General features: G+C 37.2%; 2 protein-coding genes across 10 annotated transcripts; both read right to left on the reverse strand.

The window, feature by feature from the left end:
- Positions 1-472: 472 nt before the first annotated feature.
- Positions 473-3,788, reverse strand: LOC105225061 (carbonic anhydrase 1). Its single transcript, XM_011203380.4, has 3 exons — positions 2,102-3,788; positions 1,806-2,033; positions 473-1,291 (listed from the first exon to the last, which is right to left on the reverse strand). The coding sequence occupies exons 1-3, from the start codon at positions 2,405-2,407 to the stop codon at positions 1,013-1,015; spliced, it is 813 nt and encodes a 270-aa protein (XP_011201682.2). The 5' UTR covers positions 2,408-3,788; the 3' UTR covers positions 473-1,012.
- An 871-nt stretch (positions 3,789-4,659) lies between these two features.
- LOC105225044 (carbonic anhydrase 7) lies at positions 4,660-26,004 on the reverse strand. Of its 9 annotated transcripts, none has more exons than XM_011203355.4 (6): positions 25,848-26,004; positions 24,659-24,952; positions 8,462-8,509; positions 7,110-7,522; positions 6,802-7,029; positions 4,660-5,599 (listed from the first exon to the last, which is right to left on the reverse strand). In XM_011203355.4, the coding sequence occupies exons 2-6, from the start codon at positions 24,711-24,713 to the stop codon at positions 5,348-5,350; spliced, it is 996 nt and encodes a 331-aa protein (XP_011201657.2). In that variant the 5' UTR covers positions 24,714-24,952; positions 25,848-26,004; the 3' UTR covers positions 4,660-5,347. The 9 variants fall into 9 exon arrangements, with proteins under 9 accessions (XP_011201657.2, XP_019845369.2, XP_011201658.2 ...); XM_019989810.3 differs by having other exon boundaries at positions 25,810-25,994; XM_011203356.4 differs by having other exon boundaries at positions 25,769-25,994.
- Positions 26,005-27,102: the final 1,098 nt, after the last annotated feature.

A 27,102-nucleotide genomic window follows, 5' to 3' on the forward strand; every position in this document is an offset into this window, starting at 1 on the left:
CAAAAATACACCATTAACAGAGAAACTCTGAAATTTTTGGAAAAAAATATTTTAAACACGGCCATTGCGACGCCATTTCGGCATCAAAAAAGATGCGCTCGCGTTTGCAGGTTAACTCCAAAGGAAAGAAAACTGAAAATTGTATTTTTGGCAGACATTTTTATACATTTTTTTTTTCAATTAGTTGTAATCGGAAAAAAATTCTTCGTCTAAGTCCTTAAGAAGACTATGTTTCATGAAGAAGAAGTTTCGAGAAAAAACGCGTTTAAAGACGACGCACTTGGCCTAGTTAGCTTCGAGCGCACAAATTTTCAAGGCTGTATCTCCGAAACTATTACTCGGATCAACTTGAAAATTTAGGACAATATTCTATGGGTGTTGTAGAATTTAACAAGGTAATAAAAAAATTCGGTTTTTTAAAACCCATAAACCCATGTAACCCTTTAAATCTAAATAACAAGTAGATGTAGATATATGTATAATATAACTTCTTTATTTATTTATTATTATTTTTTACCGAAATCACAAAAGCTTTGCTATTCAAGCTACAAAATCTAAATATAAAAAATAAATTATTAATAATTAATTAAGTAAAATTTACTATTTATTACAAGCTCTTGAGTTTTTATCGAAAAATTTTTTTTGCTAAGATGACAAGATGATGAAATATCAAGATACATTTATTTTCTCACATTAGCGTTCTTGTAGACCTCGGAGATCTTACCGGTGTTGTGTAATCCATGAACGGTCGACTCAATAACTTGTAAAGCACCAAAAACTATCACTTATCGATCGTTCCTCGGGTTAACGCTTCGTCAAGCATTTTTTAATATAGTTACTAAGTAAACCTTTCGTTCAAGTAAATTGATTAAAGCTTTAATTTTAGTGACTAATAAAAAGCTCTTATACTGTGCTAAGCTTTACATTCGGTTCACAATGACCGTTATTTTGCCATGCATAGTAGGGCTTAAAAACGCATCAAAATGCTCATACTTATAACATTTTCCATGATTTAAGCCATGGACTGCCGAGTAGTTGTGATCCAAGTGGTCATGAAACTCGTTGAAAACGTTCCGATCAAAATATTGATTTCCACAGGCTTCCACATTGCAGCGTCACCAACCAATCTATCAACAAAAGGTACGGCACTCTGAACCTCTTCGTATTCTTCGTCTGAGTCCCTCGATTCCATCGCAGAAAATACTGTACGATTACTAAACTTAAACAAAGGACGTTGACTGTAGATCATTGGTGTCATATCATGCGCTTGGATTTTTCGAAAATAATCCATCTAGATAGTAAGATTAAGAGAAAGACAGAGAAAGTAAATTAAAGACAATAAGGAAGGTCAAAGTTCTTACGATACAGAATATTAAAATATCCTATAGGTTTACGAAGTTTTGTAATAAACGAATGGTGTGCTTGAAACTGTTAAGCGATTATTTTTGTTATGTGGTATAGATCACGTGACGTTAAGATATCTATCATAATGGAAGTAAGTCAAGAAGAAAGGTGAGAAACGCTATATTTTGAGCCAAAACATTAGTAAGCTAAGCGTTCTATTCTCAACTCTTGTTGTAGAGACTTTAATGTCCCTAACCTACATGTACTGTACAAATAAATCAGTACAAAAGAGCTACGAAAATAATAATATTACGTATAGTATATGGGAATATATGGGATATGAAGGAAGGTTTATGTACAAAGGTTTAAACCAGTTTTGACACGTTTCTGATTCTTTTTTATCGCTGGCTTAACCATTACGTATATAGTAGGACAGAATATTTAAAACCGTAAAATCATACCTGTTTTTCAGAAATATGAATTTGGTCAATAAAATCAATCCAGATAACGTCTTCGCTGCATGGTGGCATCGTCATTGAACCGGTATACGTATAATAGTCATTGATATCATAAACAATAAAGTCCCACAACCTTACTGGACTGCGAAACTTGGCGACTGAGCCTGGTCTTACAATATCCTCTATTATCTCTATCAATTTATCATAAAGAAAGCTATCCCTTTGTCTCACCTGAAAATAAATACGCAAGAAAAACATAAATTTCAATCACGAAACTTTCAAATGGCGAATTAACAAACCTTATAGTGATAGGCTAAAACTGCCACACCGTTACTTTCTCTCGCTGCTTCGTAAAGTGTGCGATATTTGGCACTTCTGAAAATCATATGCAACTCAGCTGGAAAAAAGACAGTATTGGTACGAATTTCATGGCCGAATGTGTCATTGCCCATCCAATGAAAATATAATTCTTCGAAGAAAAATTTCTCCTTTAGTGGCCCGCCTCTTATAGATGGTTGGTCATCGTCATATGAAAACCGGAAAACAATGGTGTCTCCAGTATTTACAAGTTCCGCAATTTTTGGTTGCTCATGAAAGGCAAACATTGCAAATGGTGGAAACGTTTTATTAACTATGTCCACAGAGTCGATATTTAATGGACTGTGATGTTTGCCGGTGCACTTGGCCGCTGAAAAATAATTAAAAATTGATTATCCAGTGGTTTTAGATTATTATTTTAGTAAAGTTCAAACACAAATAAATTTAATATATTTGAATGTTTTCGGTTTGATTTGTTGATCTCGCAAAAGTGTTCTGACGGATTTGTATAACAAAATCTTAACTGGCGGTGACTACTATAAAAAAAACAGCTTGTCATAATTTTGAACTTCCAGAGCGATGAGCCTATAGCAATCCGAATACACAGACGGACATCTAATCAATATTTATTACTCCCAAAGATGTTGAGAAATTTCACTACTTAGGCTGACATTACTCCTAAGCAAAGAGTCCAAAATTTGAGGAATCTGAGGTCAAAGAAAGAAGTGAGTTTAAGGTTTCGCTATCTTATAGGTATACATATACATACATCCCTCCCCTCTCCATTGATATAGCTCTAGCTATAGCTCTAGATTGTTTAGTTCGCCTGTGGCGTCAAGTTGAGTAGACGTGTGTTTGTAGTGCTCGTCACGAAAATGGAAAATCGAAATCAAGAGCAACGCGTCCCGCCCGAAAAAAGCTCGCATGAGCAAGTCGAAGGTGAAAACGATGATTATTGCCTTTTTGATAGCCGTGGAATCGTCCACAAAGAATTCGTTCCACCGGGGAAAACTGTGAATCAAGTCTACTATTGCCAAGTACTCGAAAGATTGCGAAAACGAGTCAACAGGGTGCGCCCAGACATCGCTCGTAACTGGATCCTTCATCACGACAACGCGCCGTGCCACACCGCCCTCAGCGTGTCCCAGTATTTGGCCTCTAAGGGGATCGCCGTGTTACAACAGCCGCCTTATTCGCCCGACATGTCACCCTGTGACTTTTTTTGTTTCCTAAAATAAAATCGGTGGTCAAAGGAACCCATTTTGAGTCGATTACGGACATCCAGGCGGCCGTGACGAGGGTACTCGCGGACATCCCAGTCGAAGCGTTCCAGAAATGTTACGAAGCATGGAAAACGCGCTGGAATCGCTGTATAGCTGCCCAAGGGGACTACTTTGAAGGGGATGGCAGAGTTGTAGAATAATTTTCAAATATACGGTTTTTATGGAATCAGTCTCATTACTTAATTGTCATACCTCGTAATCACAGAAGTTTAAAAAGCTTTCAGTATAAAGAAAGAAATCCAACACTTCTGACTTGCTGATTAAAGTTAGAGAGAAAAATTCAAGAGACAAGGATTAATATAAATTTCATATAGTTCCAAACTCTGTGAAAAAGAAAGATTCGTAATTTATTTAGCAAAATATGGATATTCATTATGAATAATAACTAGATCGAATATTTACATTTATGTTGATATATATTAAAAAACGGTGTATATGAAATCTAGTTCAAACATTTTATTAGCTCTTGACGTGAATGCTATCTTTTATTTTTTCCACAGACATTCCGTATTCGGAGCGATCTTTTAATCATGTATTATCTCTCAGCCGGTTCTAGTATTTTCTGTTTATAATAAGAAATGAAGGATATTCCTGTTGAAGGTTCCAGAAAACTGCATAAATTTTTCCATCTTTCTGGCAATTTACGGATTCCATCTCAAAAGAAATGAGCTGGCTTAGTGGACAAAAATGAATCAAGCCAATTTTAATACTCTCTTATGTTATGAACCAAGCTCCAGTCATGACGTTGTGTATCGACCGGAAGAAATATTAGTCAGAAGGTACGAGGTCTTGTCGGGCTTCCCAAACGCTGTTTCTAGTAATCAAATAGTTTTTCACAGTTTTTCGGTAATGGCTCGCTTCAATTTGATGAGTTGTTGTTGCTATCGTTCTTTTATTCGCTTTTAGAAGGTAATAATACAGCACGACTTTCAGATTTCACCATATACAGAACTTTAACTGAGCGTCATGAATATACGCTTTAGCTCATATGGTACTTGGCTTCCTTGCTCTTGAATGAATTATTTATTACCTGCCTTATAACGTACCCAACATACAAAATCGTTCGAACGAACTCTCGAGAGATGTCGAGCTCTCTTTAACACTTGCCTGACGATTTTCAAACACCATACCCTTCACTTTTTTAATATATTCATTAGTTGAAAAGGTCGAAGGTCGTCCAGAACGAGTCAACAACGATCTTTCGACCGACTTTGAAGGCAATTAACATGCCAATGTTGGAAATTCTAAAACAACAATGAATTTTTAAAGATATTTATTTACAAAACGAGAGTATACATATTCAGAAAACAATTTTGAGTTTATTACATACAGAATTTTCTCTAAAAAATCACAAAATTAACATACATACTTATACTTAAGTATACATATTTGCATTTAACTAATTCATCAGAGGATTTGTATGCTGTAAGAATACTGCTTTCAATTAATTGTAACTAAAACTACAAGAATGTATGTATGTATGAACTTAATTAACAATTACATTATTTAACATACTGGTGAAAGTGCCATATGTATTTATCTTATTAATAATTACAAATGAGAGAATGTATATTAATTAGGGTGGTTCTTAAAACATAATGCGTACAATGCTTTATAAATTCAATTCCCTCAGGCGATAATATCAAGTTCAAGAGTGTCACATACAAAATTTTTCGGATTGGAGACGATTAAAAGTTGTAGACAAAATAAATTTATGGTGACATCTTCGATTTTATTTAAGACTTATCCGAATCCATTCCAGTGTAATAATGTATACTTAAGCACACTGGATATTTGTCTACTTGCAATACTGATACTTTGGTAAGCGTCGAATTAGGCAAATAATAATTGTTACACAACTGACCACACAAATATAGTTGGTAATAGGTACAACTTATATATACTGTTAAGCCATTACATTTAAGAAAATTTAGGAATTTTCATTCACACAGCGACCAACAAACTCAACGAAAGCATGATGGTTGCAACACCGACCACAAAAGGTTTCTGCATCGTGGCACCGCCAACCATATTATCTACAAAAGGTATATCACTGGCCGGCTGTTTGATACGACGCTTTGGCTCTCTCAACGTCAGCGAAGAATAGACAGTCCGATCATTAAGCGGCTGAAGTGGGCGGTAATTGTGTGTCATTGGCGAATTGTCGTTAGTGTGGAGATGACGGAAACGCTCGATCTGAATGATAAAGAGAAGTGATAAAAAAATAAAGATAATAAAATTGCAAAACAAAAAACAATAGGTTGATGTTAGTTAGCAGATTAATTAAGAACTAAAGCTTAATAGTCTGAACTAAATACTGAAGGAAATAAATAAATTAGATAATTACGGAGTGGGCCTAAGACAATGCTATGGTCGATAAGTGGTAAAAAAGTCTATGAGTCCTTTATTATATTATTTATATTGTTTCGTTTGAGTCGAAGTCGAGCCTCCCTAAACTTTCGAGCACTAAGTAAGGCAAAGTTGTAGCTACAAATTTATGACTATCTAGTAGGTTCTATCTAAAGAACATGAGCAGTTATGTTCCACACAAGCCTACGAGTAGTTCAAAGCTTTGAAAGACAATAAAGAGATTGGTAAAGTCATGCCTTCGACCTCTTTAACTGATGAAAATCCTAAAAAGGTAAAAGATATGGTGCTTGAAAACCGTCAGACAAGCGTTAGAGAGATGGCAAGAGGGCTGAACATCTCTCGCGTCTATGTTCGAATAATTTAGGCGAATATTTTCGGTATGAAACGCGTTCTTGCTCTGCTCGTCCCGATAAAACTGATTTTTTTTTAAATAACACCATAAACAGTTCTCTTTGAACATGCTTGATCTTGCGAATTCCGATCTCAAATTCATGGAGAGCATTATAACTGCCGACTTTCTTGTAACCGCAATTGAAATAGCCGCTCCGTCGATCGAAGAGATAGAACAAAATTCGCTTAAGGAGATGAAGGAATGCCATCCCAAAAAGTGCTTATGAAAAGTGTTTCGAGGATTGGAAGAGTCGTTGGCATAACAAATAACATCTGATAGGAATTAGCATGAAAACGACGAAATAAATATTGATACATAATTAAATATTTTGACTCTTATTTACAATTGCCGGGTTTTTTGGCACAATGAACGAGGGAGTTGAACAGGCAATGTTGAATTGTTCTAACTAAACTTTTAAGATTTTCTCGATCTCTCTCTGAGCTTACATAAAAAGTGAGGACTAAATGGACACATAGTTGTAGTGGCGTAACACTCTTGGTTTTTACAGACGAGTACATTTAAACTTCCTTTGTATGATCTCAAATACAGGAATAAGAGACAGTGCCATTGAAAATTTTGAACATATAATGCTAAGTTACATATATTTTACAAATACTGAATGCCATGAGTGTCTAACCTGATTTGCAGAGATATGTACTGGTTCTTTAAAATCAATCCAGTTCACATCCTCACTACAAGGGGGCGTAGTCAACGATCCTATATACGTATAATAATCGTCAATTCCAATGTGACTGAAATCCCAAAGTAATGGTGGATTACTGAACTTAGCAACCGTGCCTGGTTTGACTACATGTTCTAATAGCTCCGTGAACTCATCATATTCAGGATTATCTTTTCTTGTTATCTAAAAAAGCGCAATAAATATGAAATATAAAAAAGCATTAAAATGAAACTGAAAGTTGATGAACAAATCGAATGATGAACCTTATAGAAATATGCCAAAACAGCCACACCGTTGCTCTTCGCCGCCGCCTCTTCGAAGGTGGGATACTTGATATTCCTGAAAACCATATGCAACTCAGCTGGAAAAGAAACATTGTTGATGCGATCCTCACTGCCGAATGTATCATTATCGCCCCAGTGAAAATGTAACTGTTCGAAAACAAATTCACCGACTAATGGACCACCCCATACGGTTGGACGTTCTTCAGCGTACTCAAGACGTACGACCACTGTATGGCCGTTGTTTAATATTTCAGCGCTAATTGGCTGTGAACCAAAATGTTCAGCAATTAGTGGCGGATAAGTTCGTCTGATCACATTAACCGAATCAATATTGATCGGACTTTGATGCTTGCCACTGCACGTACTGAACTGTTCACCCCAATGATCGGGTCCTATAAAGAAATTAAAAATTTTTTTACGTTGAGAAAATGGGTTAGACATTAACTAAATAAGAATTTTTACATTAGTGATATTAAAATAACACTTCTTTTAATCGCCTTATCTAATCAGTTATCTCTTCATTTTTGTTAGATGAATAACAATCAAGTATTTTCAACGAACCCTTTCCATTTTTTAATTCCTACTTCCTGACAGGGAGCTTGAAATTCCCTCTTGAGTTTGAACTAAAGCTGTCTGATTTTTTGAGAAGAGTGGTATGGAGAAAGGAGAACTCTTTACATGGCTTTTTCTATATCTTTACGTGTACTGCCAAGATGAATTATATCCGAGGAGACGCAAAGGACCAGTAGTAAAGTTACATCAGAGACGCGGCTATTATTATATAAAGTTCCAGATTAGCTTCCGAAGTTCTAAATTTATGTCGTTGAAACGGGGTTTCCTTTTCCGTTGTCTGATTTTTTGATAAAAGAGATAGCGTGTCTTGAGTACTTTTTGCATTAATCTTTCCATTTCCTTGCGCATACTGCCAAGAGGAATTATATCCGCGAAGGACCAGTAGCAAAGTTACATCAGAGAAGACCTTGTGGTTATATAAATCGACTTAGTTCTCTAAGTTCTACATTCATGTCGTAGCTTTTTCTTTTCGTTCTTTTTGTAGAGACATAAAAAATCGTCAAACAGTTTTGGGGACTGATGTTGAGGGATCGTCCATGGTCGGATATATATGTGAATCCACCATATTTTTTGTAATTTCGAAGGTTATTTATTCTTATGCGGTACTTCTATTCTCTTCGTTAGTCCCCAAATAGCTTAAGTACCTCTTTTAAAGCTCTCTCTTTTCTCATCAATCAGCTAGATAACTTGGATTTCATAATCGTTATTAAGACTGTCTTCCATATCTGGAGACAGTTAAATTTAGTTGTTTGACTTACCCATTGCTCCATTGTAGGCGAAATCGTTGGCAAACGTCACACCAAAAACTGTAAAAAAAAGTACAGAGACCACGAGATGTGAGTATTTTTTAGTTAAATAAGAAAGTCTACGCATTTAAATTGAAATTTTATTTGCAGTTATTATTGAGAGAGTGATAATTTATTACGCTTGCAGACATCCGACGATGTTTTGATTAAGTTGTTCGTGAACTGCAAGCTCAATTAACTGTATAATGAGGCGACTGCAAATAGCTTGCGCCATGAAAGTGTTAAATTTGGAACTCAGTGTTAAATTCAATTGTTTGCTATTGATTCTATTTTTAGGTCACATGTTCTTCTCATCATAAAGTTGATTTGCTTATTGTATAAACTGAATTAAATTTGCGAGATTCCTTTCCAAAAATATCCAAAAAAATCTCATTGTAGTGCAAAGCTTGTTTATCTTGCTATCTTTAAAATTAGATTTTCGAAAGTCATATGATAAAAAAAAAAAAATAAATAAATATTCGATTATCTTTTTTCCTAGGATTTTGGTTCTTCTTCTTTTAGTATTTTGTACGTAGGAGAATTTCTTATGGATCAGTTGAAAATCAATAGGATTTGGTATCGTAGTATAGAGTTAATTCCCTTGAAGAAATCCACGTCGAAAAGTCGGCCCTGTACTTACTGTCTTACAAATATGGACTTAAAAGTGTGTTTCAAAAACCACTTTGCATAAAATTGGGGCTCATGATAAACCTTGAACCTATGAATACGGAAAGACTTTCAATTTCTCAGAACAAAAGTTTCAGCTATGTCTTTTGGTTCGCCGAAGGTAAGGTTACCGAAGTGTTTCAGCCTCAGTAAAGGCGGAACAATGGAGGAGAAAGTGCTTGGTTATTTCCACTTCAGCTGCCTTCATACAACTTTGACTGGACTTTTTGCTTTACGTCTATTGGACAGTGTTGAGTAAAAACTCCTACGATTGCGGCAAGATGCGTTGCATGCGCTCTACTCTAGACCTGAAGGATTTTCCAGTCTCACAGGAGCTGGTAAACACCTAAACGAGTGTGTTGCTGAAGTAGCCTGATGCTATTTCTAGTGCGGACTAGCTTTGAGCGCACAGTTAACATCTGCTTGAAAAATACTGTAGTGATCTGGTAGCCTAAAGTTAAGATTGACGAAGAGCTCTTTACAGAAAATTCCCTCTCCAACCTTCTCTAGTAGCTTCAACCCATCTGTGAAAAGGTTCACTGTGGCTCTTCTAAAGCGACTTCTCTCCATCGACGGATATGTGCCTCGTCGGTATGTGAGCAGAGAAAAATTCGCCACGAGTAGACTCGGCCACACAATGATCCAAGTTTTCAGATATGCAGTTGACGGAGGAGAGAATTTCAACGGTTTTTTCCGGGCTCCTTCATATCCTAGCTTCTGCGCAATAGAGAACCGTTCGGAGCTATACACACCGAAGATGCCGATGATAGCTGATCTTTAGACATGTTTAAGCTTTTTAGCAAGTGTAGCCTTTTCGAGTGCCCTCCACCAGACTAATATACTATGGAATATTATTTGATTGACTACGGTTTCGTAGAGCCAAAGCACCACTTTTGGTGATAGTCCCTACCTTTTCTCTGTAGCTCCTCTATAGCAATATGTAATAAAGAAACCTATATCTTCCTTATTCTCTCCTCAACATTTGGCCTCCATGAATGCTTTAAGGTAGTTGAAAGCATAGTAGTAGCAAAGTTTATGGGTCTGATTGTGTGAGGGGACAAGACGAAATATTACTTGTCATTAAACAGCCAGTCATCGCTGCGCTTTGGAAAGGGCAAATATTACATTCGGTGGAACGATGAGCTGTACGAGTTATACGACGACATTGACATACAAGTAGTTCAGTGAATTAAAAGACCGCTGCTTCGTTAGCTAGGTCATGCCGTCCGAGTGGATGAAAACGTTCCAGCTTTGAAATTATTTGAGGAAGACCTCCACTCCGCTGCAGATAACGAGTGGAAAAGGACCCGTCGGCACTTGATATCTCCAATTGATGCCAAATAGTGAAAAGAAAAATCGTCCGGCGCGCTGTTGTCAACTCGGCTATAACAGCGTGTTTACGCCAATAAGAATGAATTTGACCGTAAAAATATTGAACAGTGATGCCATAGTGGTCAATAGATAAAATATTTTTTACAATTACTTTGAAAATTATATAGATCTTTTCGTTTATAACATAACGGGTGACAGTTAACGTGGGGAATGGTTTGGTATCCGTTATGAATTAAAAGGTCTCTACCCATCTTTTAAGGAAAGAGATCTATCTAAAATGGTTACAACTGGACTTACATTTTTTTAAATTCAACCATTAGAGAATTTTGTTATAATGACTACCAAAGAGTAAGCGCTAATTAGCCATTATTGCTTGTGCCTATTTTTTTTACTAACTGTATGTACATATGTTTTAAGTTAATAGATCATACGTGCTATTAATAGTACTGTTTACATGAAACGTTCAATTTCTATTTAAAGCGCTTCCGTCTGCTGTTGACAGCTGTGAGTTACATAATACATACAAACATATGTAAATCGTGAGTGTGGTGGTATAATTATTTGATTTTCGTTAGAAATGTAATGTCGACGATTAAGCTTTTGAAAAATCAAATCACCGCTGGGCAATGGCATGAGCGTGGAAGGCGTCGCGTGTCTGTTGGATTTTGTTTACCATATTTAATTTTCGTTTGAATTCCAGCGCGCGTACTGTTAGTTAATGCAATTAGAGCAATTATATTCACACCGGCACGCAGATCGGATAGTTATTTAAACCTATTTGACCCGGCTACTCACGAATATGACTTAGAATCTTTAAACGATGTAGTGTCAGCTTTCTTAAAGTTGTTTAGCCGCGATAACCCAGACCAAAGTTTAGGAAATATTTCTCTCAAAACTCTTCTCATAATATAGAGAGACACAAAATGACAGTGATGCTTAGCTGATGGTCCTTAGCCGGATAGAATCAACCAAACCGACAAATTGGTTACCTTACTTAACCCGATTGTTGTCAAAACTAATATTTTGGTCACTTTATTTGTACGATATATCAAGATAATCCAAATAAGAGACTGACAAAATATCCCAGATTAATATTAGATGAATAATTAACAGGAAATTCTTCTTCTTTAATGTAGTTAAGGTCGAGTTAATAACAGCGAGCCAGTCGTTTCTTCTTATCGCAATTTGGCTCCAATTCGAGATACCAAGTGCAGTCAGGTCCTTCTCCACCTGATCCCTACAACGGAGTGGAGGTTTTCCTCTTCCTGTTCTTCCTCCGGCGGGTACTATGCCCTAGCCAGCGAAGTTGCTGTCTCTTGATTCGCTGAGCTGTATATCTCGTACAGCTCATCGTTCCATCGATTGTAGTATTCGCCATTGCCAAAGTGAAAAATACCATAAATCTTCCACAAAACAATTCTCCCGACCACTTCTAAGGCCGGCTCATCAGATGATGTCATATAGTAGCAGGACGGGAGTAATGAGGGAGTTATATAGTACGTTCTTCGTTCATCGAAAGAGGATTTCACTTTTCATTTGCATATTCATTGGCAGGAATCATTTTTGAATTTCAAGGCTTATATTATTGTTGGTGTTAATACCGGTTCCAAAATGATGACTGTTTGTTTGACGACAGGAGATATTTCGTCTTGTCCTCGCAACCAAACTCATACCTTTCGCTTCCATATCCAGTCTAGAGAAAACAGAGCTAACGGCGCGGTTATTGAGGTTGAGGTGAGTGAACGACTCCAATGATCCAAGTTTTTGATGACTTCACGTCCTTCACGGAATACCTTGTGTCACTATAATATTCTGGTTCCTCTAAGCTATAAATGTGAGTGTTATGGTGTAAACCAAACAAGTTCGTAAGTAAGACAGAGAAATGTACTTGTAGGTAGTTTATAAACGCTGTGTGGATATTAAAGAACTTAGGGTAACGAAAACTCGTATGACGATGAAGTTCGCTCGGTGATGTTCAATCAAAATTTGGTTCAATTATTCATTATTTTACACGTGATAAAATACTTAAAACATTGTTTTTCTGCCTGAAAACTTTACTATTTGATAAGTTAACTAGTTAAGCTAACTAGTTTAGAATACTTTGTGAATGATGGAATCCTTGTACTATATGTATGGAATCACGAGATCTACATAGGTATTTGTGAATATAATACGAGCAGTACTGTAGAGTAGTAGATATGCTGGCTGAAGAATGATGTCATCAACGAAGCATGTGTTCTTGAAAACTTAGATTAACTATCTGAAATGACATTACAGATCTCAAGATTAACTACCGATTTATCAAACTACATTCGTATTTATAACTGAATTAGTTATTAATTCGACACGTCTCTTGTAAGGACTGTGGGAAATTTTGCACAAATACGTCACTTTCGGGCTTATGTATGTGAACTTGTATATTACTGTATCTCAAAATAGGTTTAATTTTAGATAACAGATGCAGTTAAAAAGTTGCGCTGCAAAGGGTGTGTTGGAGTTTGTCAGTGAATTTTCAATTGAAATATTAATTGAATGCCTTCTAGTGATTACCTTAATTAAACTACACCCATGTAATTAATAACTGGTATGGAAATAAACCAGTGAACCGGTGGTTTCGTAATTGCAGAAAATCTCTCTACAAGTCATACAACAAAGGAAGCTTCTCGCGAATCGTTCTAAGCAGAAAATATAATCGATTTGGGAAAAGTGAATAATAATACATAAATTAAAGCCTAATTATCAACTTTATTCTAATGGAGTCCCTAAAATAAATCACATATTAATTGACAATTAGTAATGAATTAAAAGTCATAGTCAAATATAAAGGACTGTTGAAACGGGACGGTTCACACAGAAGTGAGAAGCGAAATTTCTCACCGTGAACCGGTGGCTTCGTAATTGCGGGAAATCTCTTTACAAATCATATAACAAAGGAAGCTTGTAGCGAATTGTTCCAAAGAGAAAATATAATCGATTGGGAAAAAGGGAATTGCCCTCTCCATAAATTAAAGCTTAACTAGCAACTTTATTTTAATGAAGTCTCTTAAATAAATCACCACTTAACTGGAAATTAGTAATGAATTAAAATTCATAGTAAAATATGAGCGACTGTTGAAACATGTCGGTTCACACAGAAGTGAGAAGAGAAATTTTTCACCGATAAGTTGCAAGATTAAAATTAAGTTGTGGGACAAGCTAGCGTTAGCGGTTTAGATTTGTCTGGCCTATTAAGGTCTACATGGGCTTACGAGTTTCAAAAAATTGAATTCGCAGCTTTAAAAGCGTTTTTATCGAATCTGTGTGTTTTGATGTCGGTTGGCAAGATTTCTCGAGAACTACTCAATCGATCTTCATGAAATTTTACACAGGTCTTTGAGATACAATTTTTTTATGAGAAAAAATTGTTTAGAAAAGCCTTTTTTTACTTGAAGTAACACAAATGACCCTTTAAGAGTTCCGAAATATGAAGTTAACCTAACTTTTTCAGATCCCTCTGATACACCTTGCCTTAAATACTTTTAGATGAGTTGGTTTTCCCCAGTTGATAGACTCAATATTGTCGCTTTGTTCAAAGTCTGTGAATTATGATGACGTCTTTCGAGTCGTCGAGTAAATTTTTCACGGTGGTATCTCCAATGTTCGAAAGAGCAGGATCAGAGCAGAGTGGCTATTATTGGCAAGAGACTAAAACTTCGATGTTATTCCGGTAAAAAATACCGAAGAAACCATTTAATGACAGAAACTATTTTTCCACCTGTTCTCTAGATAACAACCTAGCGTGACCAATTCATATTTGTACAAATATGTAAATATTTAAATAGATAACCATGTATATACATATGTAGAAGTCACGTGAGCAAGTTTGTTGGGTTAAGATAAACAGTAATTGACTCGTGAAAACATTTAGCTAAAGTTCTGGCACTTTCATGTAAAAAAACCAGGGTGTGAAAGCACGAAATATGTCGGGAAAGTGTAAAATTTAATATTTACTAGAATATAACAAAATCGTGATCTATTTCTGAGTATAATTGCTTGTCATTGATAATTATATGCAGTGATGAGTCTGACGGCAAACGCCATCATTTCATGGTCGAAACATTCATCGTCGATGGATTTTCGGAAATACTTTCAGTGGCCGAATTAACGAATAGTTTTTATTGGCCAAAGGAAAGCGAACGAGTTAGATGCGTGAACAAAGGTTAATTTCCGGAATAGTTCTTATTTATTGTCAGATCAAAATTATATTCGGTATCGATAAGCTTGATCATTGCAGCTCAGTATATGAAATTTCCTTTCATTAACTTGTCTAATTTCTTAATTAAATATAATTATAAATAATTTCATTCATAAACTGGAATAATTAGTATATTTAGTTAGTTTGCTTTTAATTATTAAATTACTAGTGATCTCTAGAGTTTTAATGAATAAAAGGAATGTGCGCGTAATGAGAAATGAAAAAATAGAAAATAAACAATATTTTATGAATCAACATCTGCCTAAATATAGCTAAATACCTATAGCTAAATACCTACCTATGTGCAATTAAACTATTCTAAGAAATTACTAGGTAAATTATGAACTCATACAGTCTCCGAGAATATATGAGTATATGATTCATATCCTCTTCAAAATCTCTTCGGACTGGATTTTTTATAAATAATTTTTTACAACGCATAGCTATACTGGGCTTAGATAGGTAGAGTGGATGTCTAAAGACGCGTTGGTCTTTTGAAGACCGGGAATAAAATCTCCTAATTCTATTTGAACCAACCCGTGCTTCTGATGAAGTTCATCAATACAACAGATTTGATCCGTGCAATCTCCCAAACATCGTCAAGAAACCCTCAACCGATAGTTCTTATCATTTTCCTATAGAAATCTTTGCATTCGTATAGAAGACGTTTTATAGTCCCCTCTTCTTCGTCATGCGGATAGCTTCTATCCGTACAAAGGTCAATGTATGTTGCTCCTAGTCTGCGAGCATGTCGGGCAATTAGACAGTGTGACCTGCTATTAGAGTAATTCATTTCGGATGTCCATCGTCGGCATCTGCGGCTAATATCACTATCGCCTCTTTGTTAAGCAAGTTAGGGAATGACTCCACCGATACTTTCTTATTTATAACATGTTTGTCGATTAAATATCTCCCAGTAGCCAGAGGCATATAAATTTACTCTATTCCAGAGTATAATTGTCGGCTGGTGCCTGTTCTAGCTAGTTCATCTGCTGCGCAGTCACCAGGAACATCACCATGTTCTGGAACCCATTTGCAGATTTAATGTGAGATTTAACGTTAGATCCACTAAGAGGCCAAGGTATTCTTTTATTATCTTTGATGAAACCCTAAGGGTTTCCGCAGAATGAACTCTTAAAGCATTCAAGCAACACGCAATACACGGCTCGGCTTTGAGCGTCCGACATAACAAAAATAAATCCCAATTTTATTGCGCGATTTGCTTAACTTATGGTCAACATAATCGGCCTTCTGAGCGTACTATTCACAACACCATTACCCATATTGAAACCCAGAATTCATTATTGAATAATATTCGATCAAATATACCACGTCCAGCAGGCAGTGAAGAAAATATAGCAGTCATAGCTCAAAGTGTACACGAAGACCGTCGATTCGGCGCCGTTCGCAGCAACTCCGACTAACGTTTGGAACGACTTGGAGCATTTTACATCGAAATTTTCAATTGAAAGCGTACAAAATCTTGTGCAAGAACTGAAGCTTCTCTGCAATGTTATGTAAACAAGCAAAATTTCCACACTTGGGACGAAAAGCAACCTAAAGAGATTCAATAGCTGCCATTTCGTCCAGAAAAAAACAGCGGTTTAGAGTGGTTTGTGGCCCGGTGGAATCATCGGTCCATATTTCTTCAAGAATAATTCCAGCGCGAACGTAACCGCTACCGTTATCGCGCCATAATAACCGACTATTTGATGCCTGAAATTGAAGCTCATGATCTCGGCAACATTTGGTTTCAACAAGACGGCGCCACTTTCCTCATATCGCATCAATCAATGGAGTCATTGAGAGAACACTTCCATTATTACGTCTCGGGCCGGTCGATTGGCCACCAAGGTCTTGTAATATCACACCGTTAAATTTTTTCGTGTCGGGATATGTAAAGTCTAAGGTCTATGCGACCAATCCCGGCGTTGGAGCAAAAATCACGCGTCTCATTCACCAGTTACCAGTCAAAATGCGCGAACGAGTCATCGAAAAATTGGCGTCAACGGGTGAACCATCTGAGACGTAGCCACGGCCAACATTTGAAAAAGATAATCTTTAAAAAATAATTGCCCAATAATGCTCTTTCGAATAATAATAGACATTCTCCATTAAATTTGAAGTTTCTGTGTTTTTTATTTAAAAAGAAAAGGGAACCTGGAAATGCATCACCCTTCAAACTCTATAGACTAACAACCTTTGTATTTTTTTTTGCTTTCAGACACGATGGAAAATTTCCTCCAATAGTTTTCTCTAAAAAAATACCGGATAATCATCGTAGGTTCACACTAGGTGTGTCTCTTAATTATCGATAGCCACACTGTGAGTTCTATGAATCACTACATCAGCGTAAATATGTACGAATATACATATTTACTTTTTATAGAAATTATCTATCAGCCCAGCCCGGAAATTGTGGAATATTTTCATACTTACACTTTCATTAGCTCTTCGTTAGCAATCAATTACAGGTAGCCGATTACATTATTTCCGATTTGTTTGTTTTTGTTTTGTTTGGCAGAACATTCAATATTTTTTCTATAAATTGACTGTGTCATAATTGGGCGCATACGTACATACATATTACATATATGTGGATTCATTAACTAGATACGTAAATATAGCATATCGGCTCGAATGAGTGTGTTAAAAAGCATGCGCTGTTCGCTGTTCATTTTTGCTTAAGTGTGAAAATCAACAAATTCCAAATAAATGCCATGACATTATATTTATGCACATATGTAAGTATGTATGTAGTTTTAAATGTAACAATAGTTGATTGTTATGCCGCTGATTAATAAACGTTTGGTGGGGAATGCAAAGCGGATGTGTAGCGTCATCGATGCTTTTTTGTTGCGTTGGGAATTTTTTTGAAGTGGGAATATTGACAGCATTGTATTTTTGTATAAAGTTTTTGATAAATATGTATAAATTTCGACGTAATTATTTGGGCATTTGAAATTATGTTTAACAGTTGACGTCTACCGTTATTTGTAATTGCTTTGAAATTATCGTGTTATTATTCCGTTGCAAATGCCGATTTGATATATTTTCTAAAGCGTCTATTTACGAGTATTAATGGCGTCGGTTTCGTTTAGGGTTCTCTGGTGACGTGATGAGTGCAAGGTCTAACGAAACACGGTACTAACGTGTTTTTCAATAACTGGATCACCAAACTTTGTCTTCAATAAATCGATTGTGACATTCGCTGTGTGACTTTGTCCTGTTGGAACCACATATTGTCCAAGTCCATAACATCCAATTCGGGCCAAAAATATTCGCTTATTATTGAGCAGTAACGATTCCAATTCACAGTAACGTGCCAGTCGTGATCATCACGGAAGAAGTACGGCCCAGTGACTCTTGAAGTACGTGTGGATTGCTACCTGACCAATAACGCAAACTTTGCTTATTGTTGAAGTTATTCAGACAGAAATGAAGCTCATCGCTGAAGATGATCTTTCGTTGAAAATCCGAATCATTTTCAAGTTGTTCACGAACATCCGACGATTCTGATGGTCAAGCGACTTCAGTTCTTGCGTCAATTTAACCTTGTATGCAAAATTCCCCACAACGACGTCACAGAGATACCCATCGCTTGAGAACGACGTGTGAGAGACTGATTTGCGCCTTCCTCAATTGATGCGCTAGCGGCAGCAATATTCTCGACACTACGGGCACTTCTTTATTTCACTGGCAGGGGAACATTTTATATTATGCCTATGGATTCAAATTTTTCTACCAGGCGTTTACTTATTGATTTGACTGGACGATTATGACGACCATAAAATAGACGTAACGCTCTTAAAGTAGAGACCACTGACTCCGAATTTCGGTAGTAAATTTTAATAATTTCGACTTGTTGTTGAATCGCACAACTTTTCTTACTGAAGATAAAGCTCAAAAGAGTGAGAAAAAATATGGAGTCGTTTGCTGTCCTTATCGGTTTACTTTTGTAGCGTAGTTCAGTGCAAGAGCAGTACATCTGGGTGTATCTTCCTTTAAATGGCTCTTGTCAAAATTGCCGTCGAAACAGATTCGAGATTTTGACCATCTTTCATTGATCATGCGTGGGAGCGGGCACGTTGGCGAATTTTAGGAAAATGGGGATTTTCGGGGATCCATAAGGTATAATCCTTTGGTCCGAATGCAAAAAAATGGTTCTATTCCGCAGTCGGCAGGGTTAAATTAATCCAATTAGTTTAAGAAATACTGCCACATTCATCATATTGTCAGATTTAGTACTGAGCGACTTTAGTTGTGAACCTAAAAAGGCAGGAATGTGAGTCCAAAAAGGAAGTTACTGCCACCATCGAGGTAGAGACTTTTGTTATTTCTTCTTTGGTATATAGCTGACCTACTAGCGAAGATATTATATATTGCTGACTCTTTATTATGCTAGAAACTACATGTGGAACTAAATCTGGGACGATTCACCTTCTCACTTTAGCTCGCTTTTAAACGGATATTTTTCGGCTATCCAGAGGATACTTGGTCTAAGACCGTAGCCGTTAAGACATATGTAAAAGAATCGTTTCTGACCACTGCCAAGTAAATTGCGTTCAGAGAACTTTTTTGCATCCTCCAAAGAAGCGAAGCAAATGGGACAATGTAGGCAGTCATAACTTCGAAGCCAGCAGATGGGCAATTGGGAAGTCGACGAATAAACAGCAAATTCTACAAGTCACTCAACATCCTGCTATATGGCACAGAGGCATGGACGATGACAACATCTCATGAGTTAGTGTTACGAGTTTTCGGGAGAAAGATTCTGCGGAGTAAGATTTATGGTTCTTTGGGCATTGGTCACGGCGAATATCGCATTCGATGGAACGATGAGCTGTATGAGATATGCGACGACCTTAACAAGAATTAAGAGACAATGGCGAAGTAATGTCGTCCGAATGGATAAAAACACTCCAACTCTGCTAGTATTCGACGCAGTACCCTCCGAGGGAAGCAGAGGAAGAGGAGAGTGAATATTTTTTTTCGATTACAACTGATTTTTTCAAGGCAATTTTTGGTAATATTATAAGCTAAAATCATACTGTCTTGTTTGCAACATTCGCAAAAATTTATTTTTTTCCAATACTTCCATTAATCGCGATCTATACTCATCTATTACCCGTTGAAATTTAATTTTTTAATTAAGATGAATACTTCGTCTCTTATGCTGACCACCTCGAGGAGACCTTTTTGGGTGCCTCCGGAAACCAGATGCCAATGGCTGAATTTCTAATAAAGTTTAATGAAAACTTCCCAAAATATTGCTCTTTATATGATAAAAAGAAAAAAAAAAAATGTGACAAGAAGCATTTTTTCGATAATTATTTTTTTTTTTTTTTTGTAATTACTACTGTCAAAACATACACAAATTGCAAATCCTTTCCACCTTAATGTGCAAACCATACATATATTAGCAAAAAAAATCGAAATTAAGCCGCTAAACGCTAACATTGTTTGACTATCGCAGCGCAGAGCGGCTCAAGCAAAACAGTTTAACTCCGAACAATGCGCTTTGTTTTCTAGTTTCAAGCATACACATACTCAAAGCACGTTAACATTGCTAACCACCGCAACCACCGTTGTTGTTCAACACGCATCCCAGAGCTGTCAAAGACCAAGCCATCGCCCGTAGTAACCTTTTGCTTTCGCTGTATTTTATTACTTGCTTTTATCTCCTGCTGTTGCTTTTGTTGTTTTCGTATATTTCGCGCGTATCTAATTGCGAATTTCGCGCTAACTGCAAATCGTAGATTGACCAACCGTCTGGATGACTGCATCCTGATGGCCAGAAAGACACTGCTGACTAGTTTTGTCACAATCAAAGTGGATTATTTGACCATCATACAGACACTCATACGTTTGGACTGCATACTCACACCTACTTGTAGGCACTCCTTCCATCGCAAAGGCAAATGGAAATAACATTGCCTGTCACTGGCACCAGGTACTGTGAGCATCAATGCGACTGTGACTGCAACGGCGTATCTGCCATCGTGTTAATTGGTGTCGTGCAGCGAATGCCGAAACATATTTCTTTCTTCAGCTAAGAGTGGTAGGTTTGTGCTTTGTGCCACCTTTCGTGTGAGCTGGTCCATTGGTCAGTGGTCATTGGCGTCGCTTTGCGCTTGCAAACAGTTTTTATGCATCTATATGTATGTACATTCATATAATATGTGTGTACGTACATACCTATGTAACGGTAAATGGCATGAAATTGCTGCACGTTCAATTTTATAGTATCCTTTTTCAGCTATAAAATTTTACACGGAAATTTATATTAAACTTTTTACGAGGTTATTGTAAGCCTAGAATCGTCCGCCGCTAGAAAATCATATTTTCGAAAAATTTTGAAGTTGATAATATCTTGGGCTCAAATAATCTTTTTAATCTCTTTTAAGCATGGCGAAGCCGGTCGGAATAGATATATTCTTTAAGAAACAAGGGAATGCTAAAGAGGCACCATCACATACCTCTAAGGAATGCTAAAGATGTACTATACGTCCTTTGGGGGATCTCTCATTTTCAGTCTTCTGTTGGACAGAGTGATTGATACGGAATAGGGCAACGCACTTGCTTAACGAAATGTCAAAAGGAGAACCATACAATGTGGTGTTCTCTCTCCTCTTCTATGGATCTTGGTCGTTAACTATCTGCTTAAAAAACTTGAGGATCATGGCTGCTGGATGTAGCACTTATGGTCAAAGGAAAATTCCTGTGTACCGTGTACGAATTGACATAACAGATTCGGCAGGCGGAAGTGGTTTCGCCATCAACCCCAATAAAACCGAGATGATTTTATTTACTAGAAGATACAACATCTCCATGGCACCGCTGCTAAATGGGAGACATCTGTCTACAACCGGCGAATACAGTGAAAAATCTAAGGCTCATCCTGGATAGAAATCTTTCATGGAAGTCGAATATCGAAGAGAGAGTAAAAAAAAGCATCGATAGAGGAGCTATAGGAAAAAGGTAGGGCCTCTCACCGAAAGTGGTCCTCTACGACGCCATAGTCAAACCCATTATGTTCCATGGAAAATTTTTGTTGTGGAGGGCTCTAGAAAAGACCGTTCTTGGAAAGGAGCTTGAGAGCGTTCATGCACTGAGGTCCACTCCAACCATGGCGCTAAACGCCATCTTGCACATAGTAGCCGTAGACGTGTATGGCTGCGAATGTTGCTATCACACTCAGAGAATCTGGGTTCCTAGAAGAACACGTGTTTGAACACTCGGAAATCCTCACTCACTTCATACCGAATAATACCACTACATACATACTAGCAAGGAAAGGCATCAGTAGACTGGGAGCGGGTCGGTGCTCCCGTATTCTCATGTGTTCTACTACTAGATTTGCTGGGCTCCGCGGGAGCTTTTTCCGCGTTTAGTAGGTCAAGGCTTAAACTCTTGAGAGCGCATACCTTCAAACATCCTACCGAACTGGCGAGATGCTACTAAGCGTTTTGCTAAGTTATAAGCTCGAATACAGAAGTTCTTCTTTTCTATGGCTTCATACATACAGCAGTCCACGAGCGATCTTTCTAGATCAGCCACCAAACCTAACCATACCCACTCAACTAAATAACATATCGTTAAATAATAAGAACAAAAGATAAGTTACTCATCTATGTATTGTATATCAAAGAGATTATTTGGTACTTTTCCAAAACTTTTTAATAGCTTGAAATAAAATAAGACGAAAACAATGGACTAAACATATCGAGGCGAATAGTCTACCTGAAATCAAATATGGTTGCTAAGACAGAATTGAAGGGGACAAAATATTTCAAGTTGATATAGTTGTCCTGGTTGCGGCATTATTATTTACATAATAATGGTGCGGTCAAGGCAACGGAAAACTGTGTCAACATTTAATAACAAAAAAACAAGAAGAAACGGCTGCATTAAATTACATATAACCTTCACAGGTGGATTTCCTACAGCAATTGTATGCATAGGTTAAAAGGCCAATCCTAACAGGGATCTCATTTAGACAGGTTTTAGATAGCATGCTTTGGTAACTAGAACTCCTTTTGATCACAAAGACCTTTATAAACCGCCCGATTCGCTTTGAGCATATCACAAATTCGTTGAGGCGGCTTATGTCAGTTTCGGCCATCTCTCTTGGTTCGCTTAAGGTATGTTATGACTGCCGAGATGTTACAAGCTCAGTTTTGCAAAAGCTGGACAATGAAAAAGAAAGTGACTGGATCTTCCTGCTCACTTTTTTTCGCACAACTTTGACAGTTTACGTCCGACTGGATTTTGGCCAATTGACAATATCCAGTAAGATCTACTGCGATTGTTGCAAGATGAACTGTGCTAGGCGTAATTAGTCCAGAAAATCTAATACGTTCAACTCTAGGCCAAGAAGAACTCGCTGTCACGCAGGGGCTAGGGTTGACAACCAAAGTCTGCTCAGCGAGATCCATAAATCCAGTGCCCGCAATATGATAGCGGGGATCTAACTCGTCCCCATTCCGATGTGAGTGAGGTAAGAATATCCATACCACCTCGCTATGGCCAGACACCCAAGCGAGTTTGGTAATGAAATAGCTTAATGTTATACCATAAATGTATATCCATATAACTAAATGTGAAGCTCTAAACGACTAACGGTTTGCATGCAAGGGAAAAGGTTTAAAAGTTTTCCTTGCAAGGACTTGATTTTGATCAATCAGTTTGCAGAATGATTCAATAGCGGTTCCGTCAAGTGAGCGGCTTCTTGGGGAGAAAAGGTCGTGCGCAGAATTTTAGATCTATTCTGAAAAATTTGAGGTGTAAATGGTAAGGATAAACCTCCTCAACATCACATATAAGGTTTCATAGAGCGCATTGTGTGCAAAGAAGATCGACACACCACCTATTCGTCGAATTCAAAGCTGCGTTTGACAGCACGAAAAAGAGCTGCCTTTACGGCGCTTTGTCTGAATTTGGTATCCTCGTAAAACTATTATGGCTGTGTAAACTGACGTTAAGCAATACAAAAAGCTCCGTCAGGATCATGAAGGACCTCTCCGAGCCTTTCAGACAAGGCGACCTCTTATTGTGCGACTTCTTCAATCTACTGCTGGAGAAATTAATTCGAGTTGCTGAGCTTAATCGAGCAGGTACAATCTTCTATAAGAGTGTACAGCTGCTGGCGGTGTCTACGGCAAGAAGAAGAAGAAAGGGTAAGAATTTCATGCACTTCAACTAACCTTTCTTGGTATAATCGTTGGTAGACAAACACAAATGAAAAATTTAATTTTTTATTGACCAAAGTTGAAAACTACAGACGAAGAGGTCAACAGTCAATCACCTTATGTACTACTTTGGCGGCGACCATTTAAATTATTAATTAAGTACTTAGAATGAAAGTAAGACGATGAGACAATTATAAATAAAAAAAAAATATTCGTCGTATGAGGTAAATGTTGAAAAATAGTGTAGTCTGGACAATATGGCCTACGTACACTATGGCTATCAGGGAAACGAGACGATGAACTAATTTTTAATTTTTTATATATTTTATTTTTAGCTGACCTGTGGGACCTTAATTACTAACAAAAGTAATCAAATTTTCAGCCAACAAAAAGTACATAAAAAATTATGTGATATTTAACTTAATTAAGCAGCGTTTTTGAGATAACCAAGAGTCGATATTGCTGAACAGTAGCAATAAATCTCTTTCTAAAACCTTTAATTTTGCTATACCGTGTCTGCTTGGCTTTCGTTGGTTTATTGCTGTTGGATTTTGAAGAAGATGTACTGAGGTGGAAATGTCTTCATGCATTAATCTGCGCCGGTTTTGGTCGTAAATTCATTTGTAACTAATTTTTTACCAACTATGAAGATCATTAAGTGTACCTCTGCAAGCGTAATTATCCAATATGCAATCACATAGTACACACAGATATAAATTTTAACGATTTGATTTTCTCTCAACTTACCATTACAGCAAATTAAAGCGAGCAGCGTCGCGGCATCTAAATTGTAAGTCTGCATTTTTTTCTAAGAAATACACAAATTTTTCAACAGAAACTGTAAGATTTGCGGTCACAACTGCCAGCCAAGTAATTTAGCTTGACTTTTGCCGCTTGTTTGTTTGTTTTAATGACACCGAGTTTTGACGGTCACTCACTTACACAATGCGCACATAAACTAGTAGTTTAGCTGCCGAGATTGCAATGCGTCCGCGACGTGTCGGTTTAACCTAAAGTTGGCTTCTAGCACACTTTGTTGTACTGCGAGAAGACAACAAACACAGCTGTGAGTATTTAAAAATAACTGTCAAGTATACCCACAAACACACACAAATAGAGTAGCGTACGGACAGGCAAACAAACGCAGACTTCAAAGTCTCGCGCCGCATGAAAGCTAAGGAGCCCAGCCAGACAAGACGACAAACGGGCAGACAACAACGGATGGACGGATGAACGGACGGACGTACGTGGGATTTACAGGTAAGCTCCAACTGACAGACGTTTATGTTAATTTTGTTTTTTTTCGCGCACAACAATAGCAGTCTTGTCTACAAGGGTTAAGGGAAAATATGCCGTTCAGACAGACTCCTTTAGTCGTTAATGAGTGGCGAATTGGCTAACAATTTTATGTACTTTCGATTTTGCAATTTTCCGTTTACATTTATAGATATGTAAATACGTATGTATGTGTGTGAAGTGTTTGCTTGCTGCCGTTAGAGCTGTTTTGCTGCCTATAAATGCCGTTATTTGGATTTGCTATTATGGAAGCGCTCACAATTGGACAATTATTATAATATTGACTCTGTCTGTTTGCCTGACACTGATTGATCCCAACCATAACAACAATAAAAGTCAACAAAATACAGCGCGGCTTAAATTATTGAGTTAATAGGAAGATTTCACACAATTTTCCGTTGATTAAAGATGTTTTTGCGTTTACTGATTTTAAAATATTTTTTCATCATAATTTATTATATCTAAATTTTTGTGCTTAAATATTCACTTTATTACTATTAGAGTTAACTTTTCTATTTTTACTTATTAGAAAATATTTTCAAATCACAAAGAGCTATGTACATTTAAGCCGCGTTTAAATTATTGCGCAATCTTTTGTATACTTGACTAGGCAGTCACTTAACAATTTCTTTGCGCTTACAACTCGAAATCAGGTATGTTGAAATTTGAAAAATTTCTTTTTTCGCCTAATTTGAACTTTTGTGTGCCACAAAAATTTTTATTGCCCAAGCTAGCCGTTGTAGCTGGCCACGAACTGTTCACTAAGACGCGCGCTTCAATAGTGAACTGAAATGGTTAAGCGCGCGACCAGCTTGAGTTAGCGTAAGCTGGTGCACAAAACAGCACTCTAACACACACAAGCACACCAGCGAAAACATTCAAACTCTAAAAAAAGGAAACAATAACAACAAAAAATGAAACGAAAGCATAACAACAACGACATGTTCGACAATAGTGGGGCATACCACGGCGCGCCATAAGTCAGCTGGGGCGTTTAGACTTCGGAAGGCGTTGATGAACTTGTGAAACTGATGGTTTATCGATGGCGGTGCCCGATGATGCATAGAAATATATGTAGATTAGCATTATGCGCACCGCATGTGCGTAGATATGCAATCATAGACTTCGCGGTGCTAGCAGGAAAGTCTTAAAGAGTTACTTAAGGTCAAAAGAAGGTATGAGTGAACTTATATGATATAGCTTCGTTCGGAGTGGTAATTATATATGTTTTGAAAGAGGTTTGAGAGCACTCTGCACTTATTTATAAGTAAGCTTAAGATGATAGACCAATCCCAGTAGTAGCAGTGAAATACTAAATGAAATTCTGTTTTAAAGGTAGTTAGTTAGTTAGCATAAGCTATTCAACCCTTGTTGACAAAAACCAAAATAACCGAAACTGATTTCGATATATTACGCAAACACTAAGCCAAAACATTCACTCTTAATCTACCTGTAGTTTAACTTAATCGAAGAACTGAAACAAAGTCGGATTGTCCACATAAACTTAAGACTTTATATATTCCTACAGAAAAAAGACTAAAGGTGTGATATCACACGATCTTGGTGGCCAATGGACCGGCAAGAAGCGTGAAATTATTTGCTTATCGAAATGTTCTCTCCATAAATTCATTGATTGGTGCGATGTGTGATGCCGTTTTGTTGAAACTAAATGTCGCCGAGATCACGAGCTTAAATTTCAGGCATCAAATAGTTTTTATAGTTATTATGGCGCAATAACGATCGCCATTTGACGGTTACGAGACCGGTGATTCCACTAGCCCGCAAACCACACGAAACCGTTGTTTTCGCTGTATGATATAGCAGCTCTTGAATCCCATCAGGTTGCTCTTCGCCCCAAATTCGGCAATTTTGCTTGCGAACATACCAATTGAGCC

Source organism: Bactrocera dorsalis, chromosome 5 (genome assembly GCF_023373825.1).
Source record: "Bactrocera dorsalis isolate Fly_Bdor chromosome 5, ASM2337382v1, whole genome shotgun sequence".
In the NCBI taxonomy this organism is placed as follows: domain Eukaryota; kingdom Metazoa; phylum Arthropoda; class Insecta; order Diptera; family Tephritidae; genus Bactrocera; species Bactrocera dorsalis.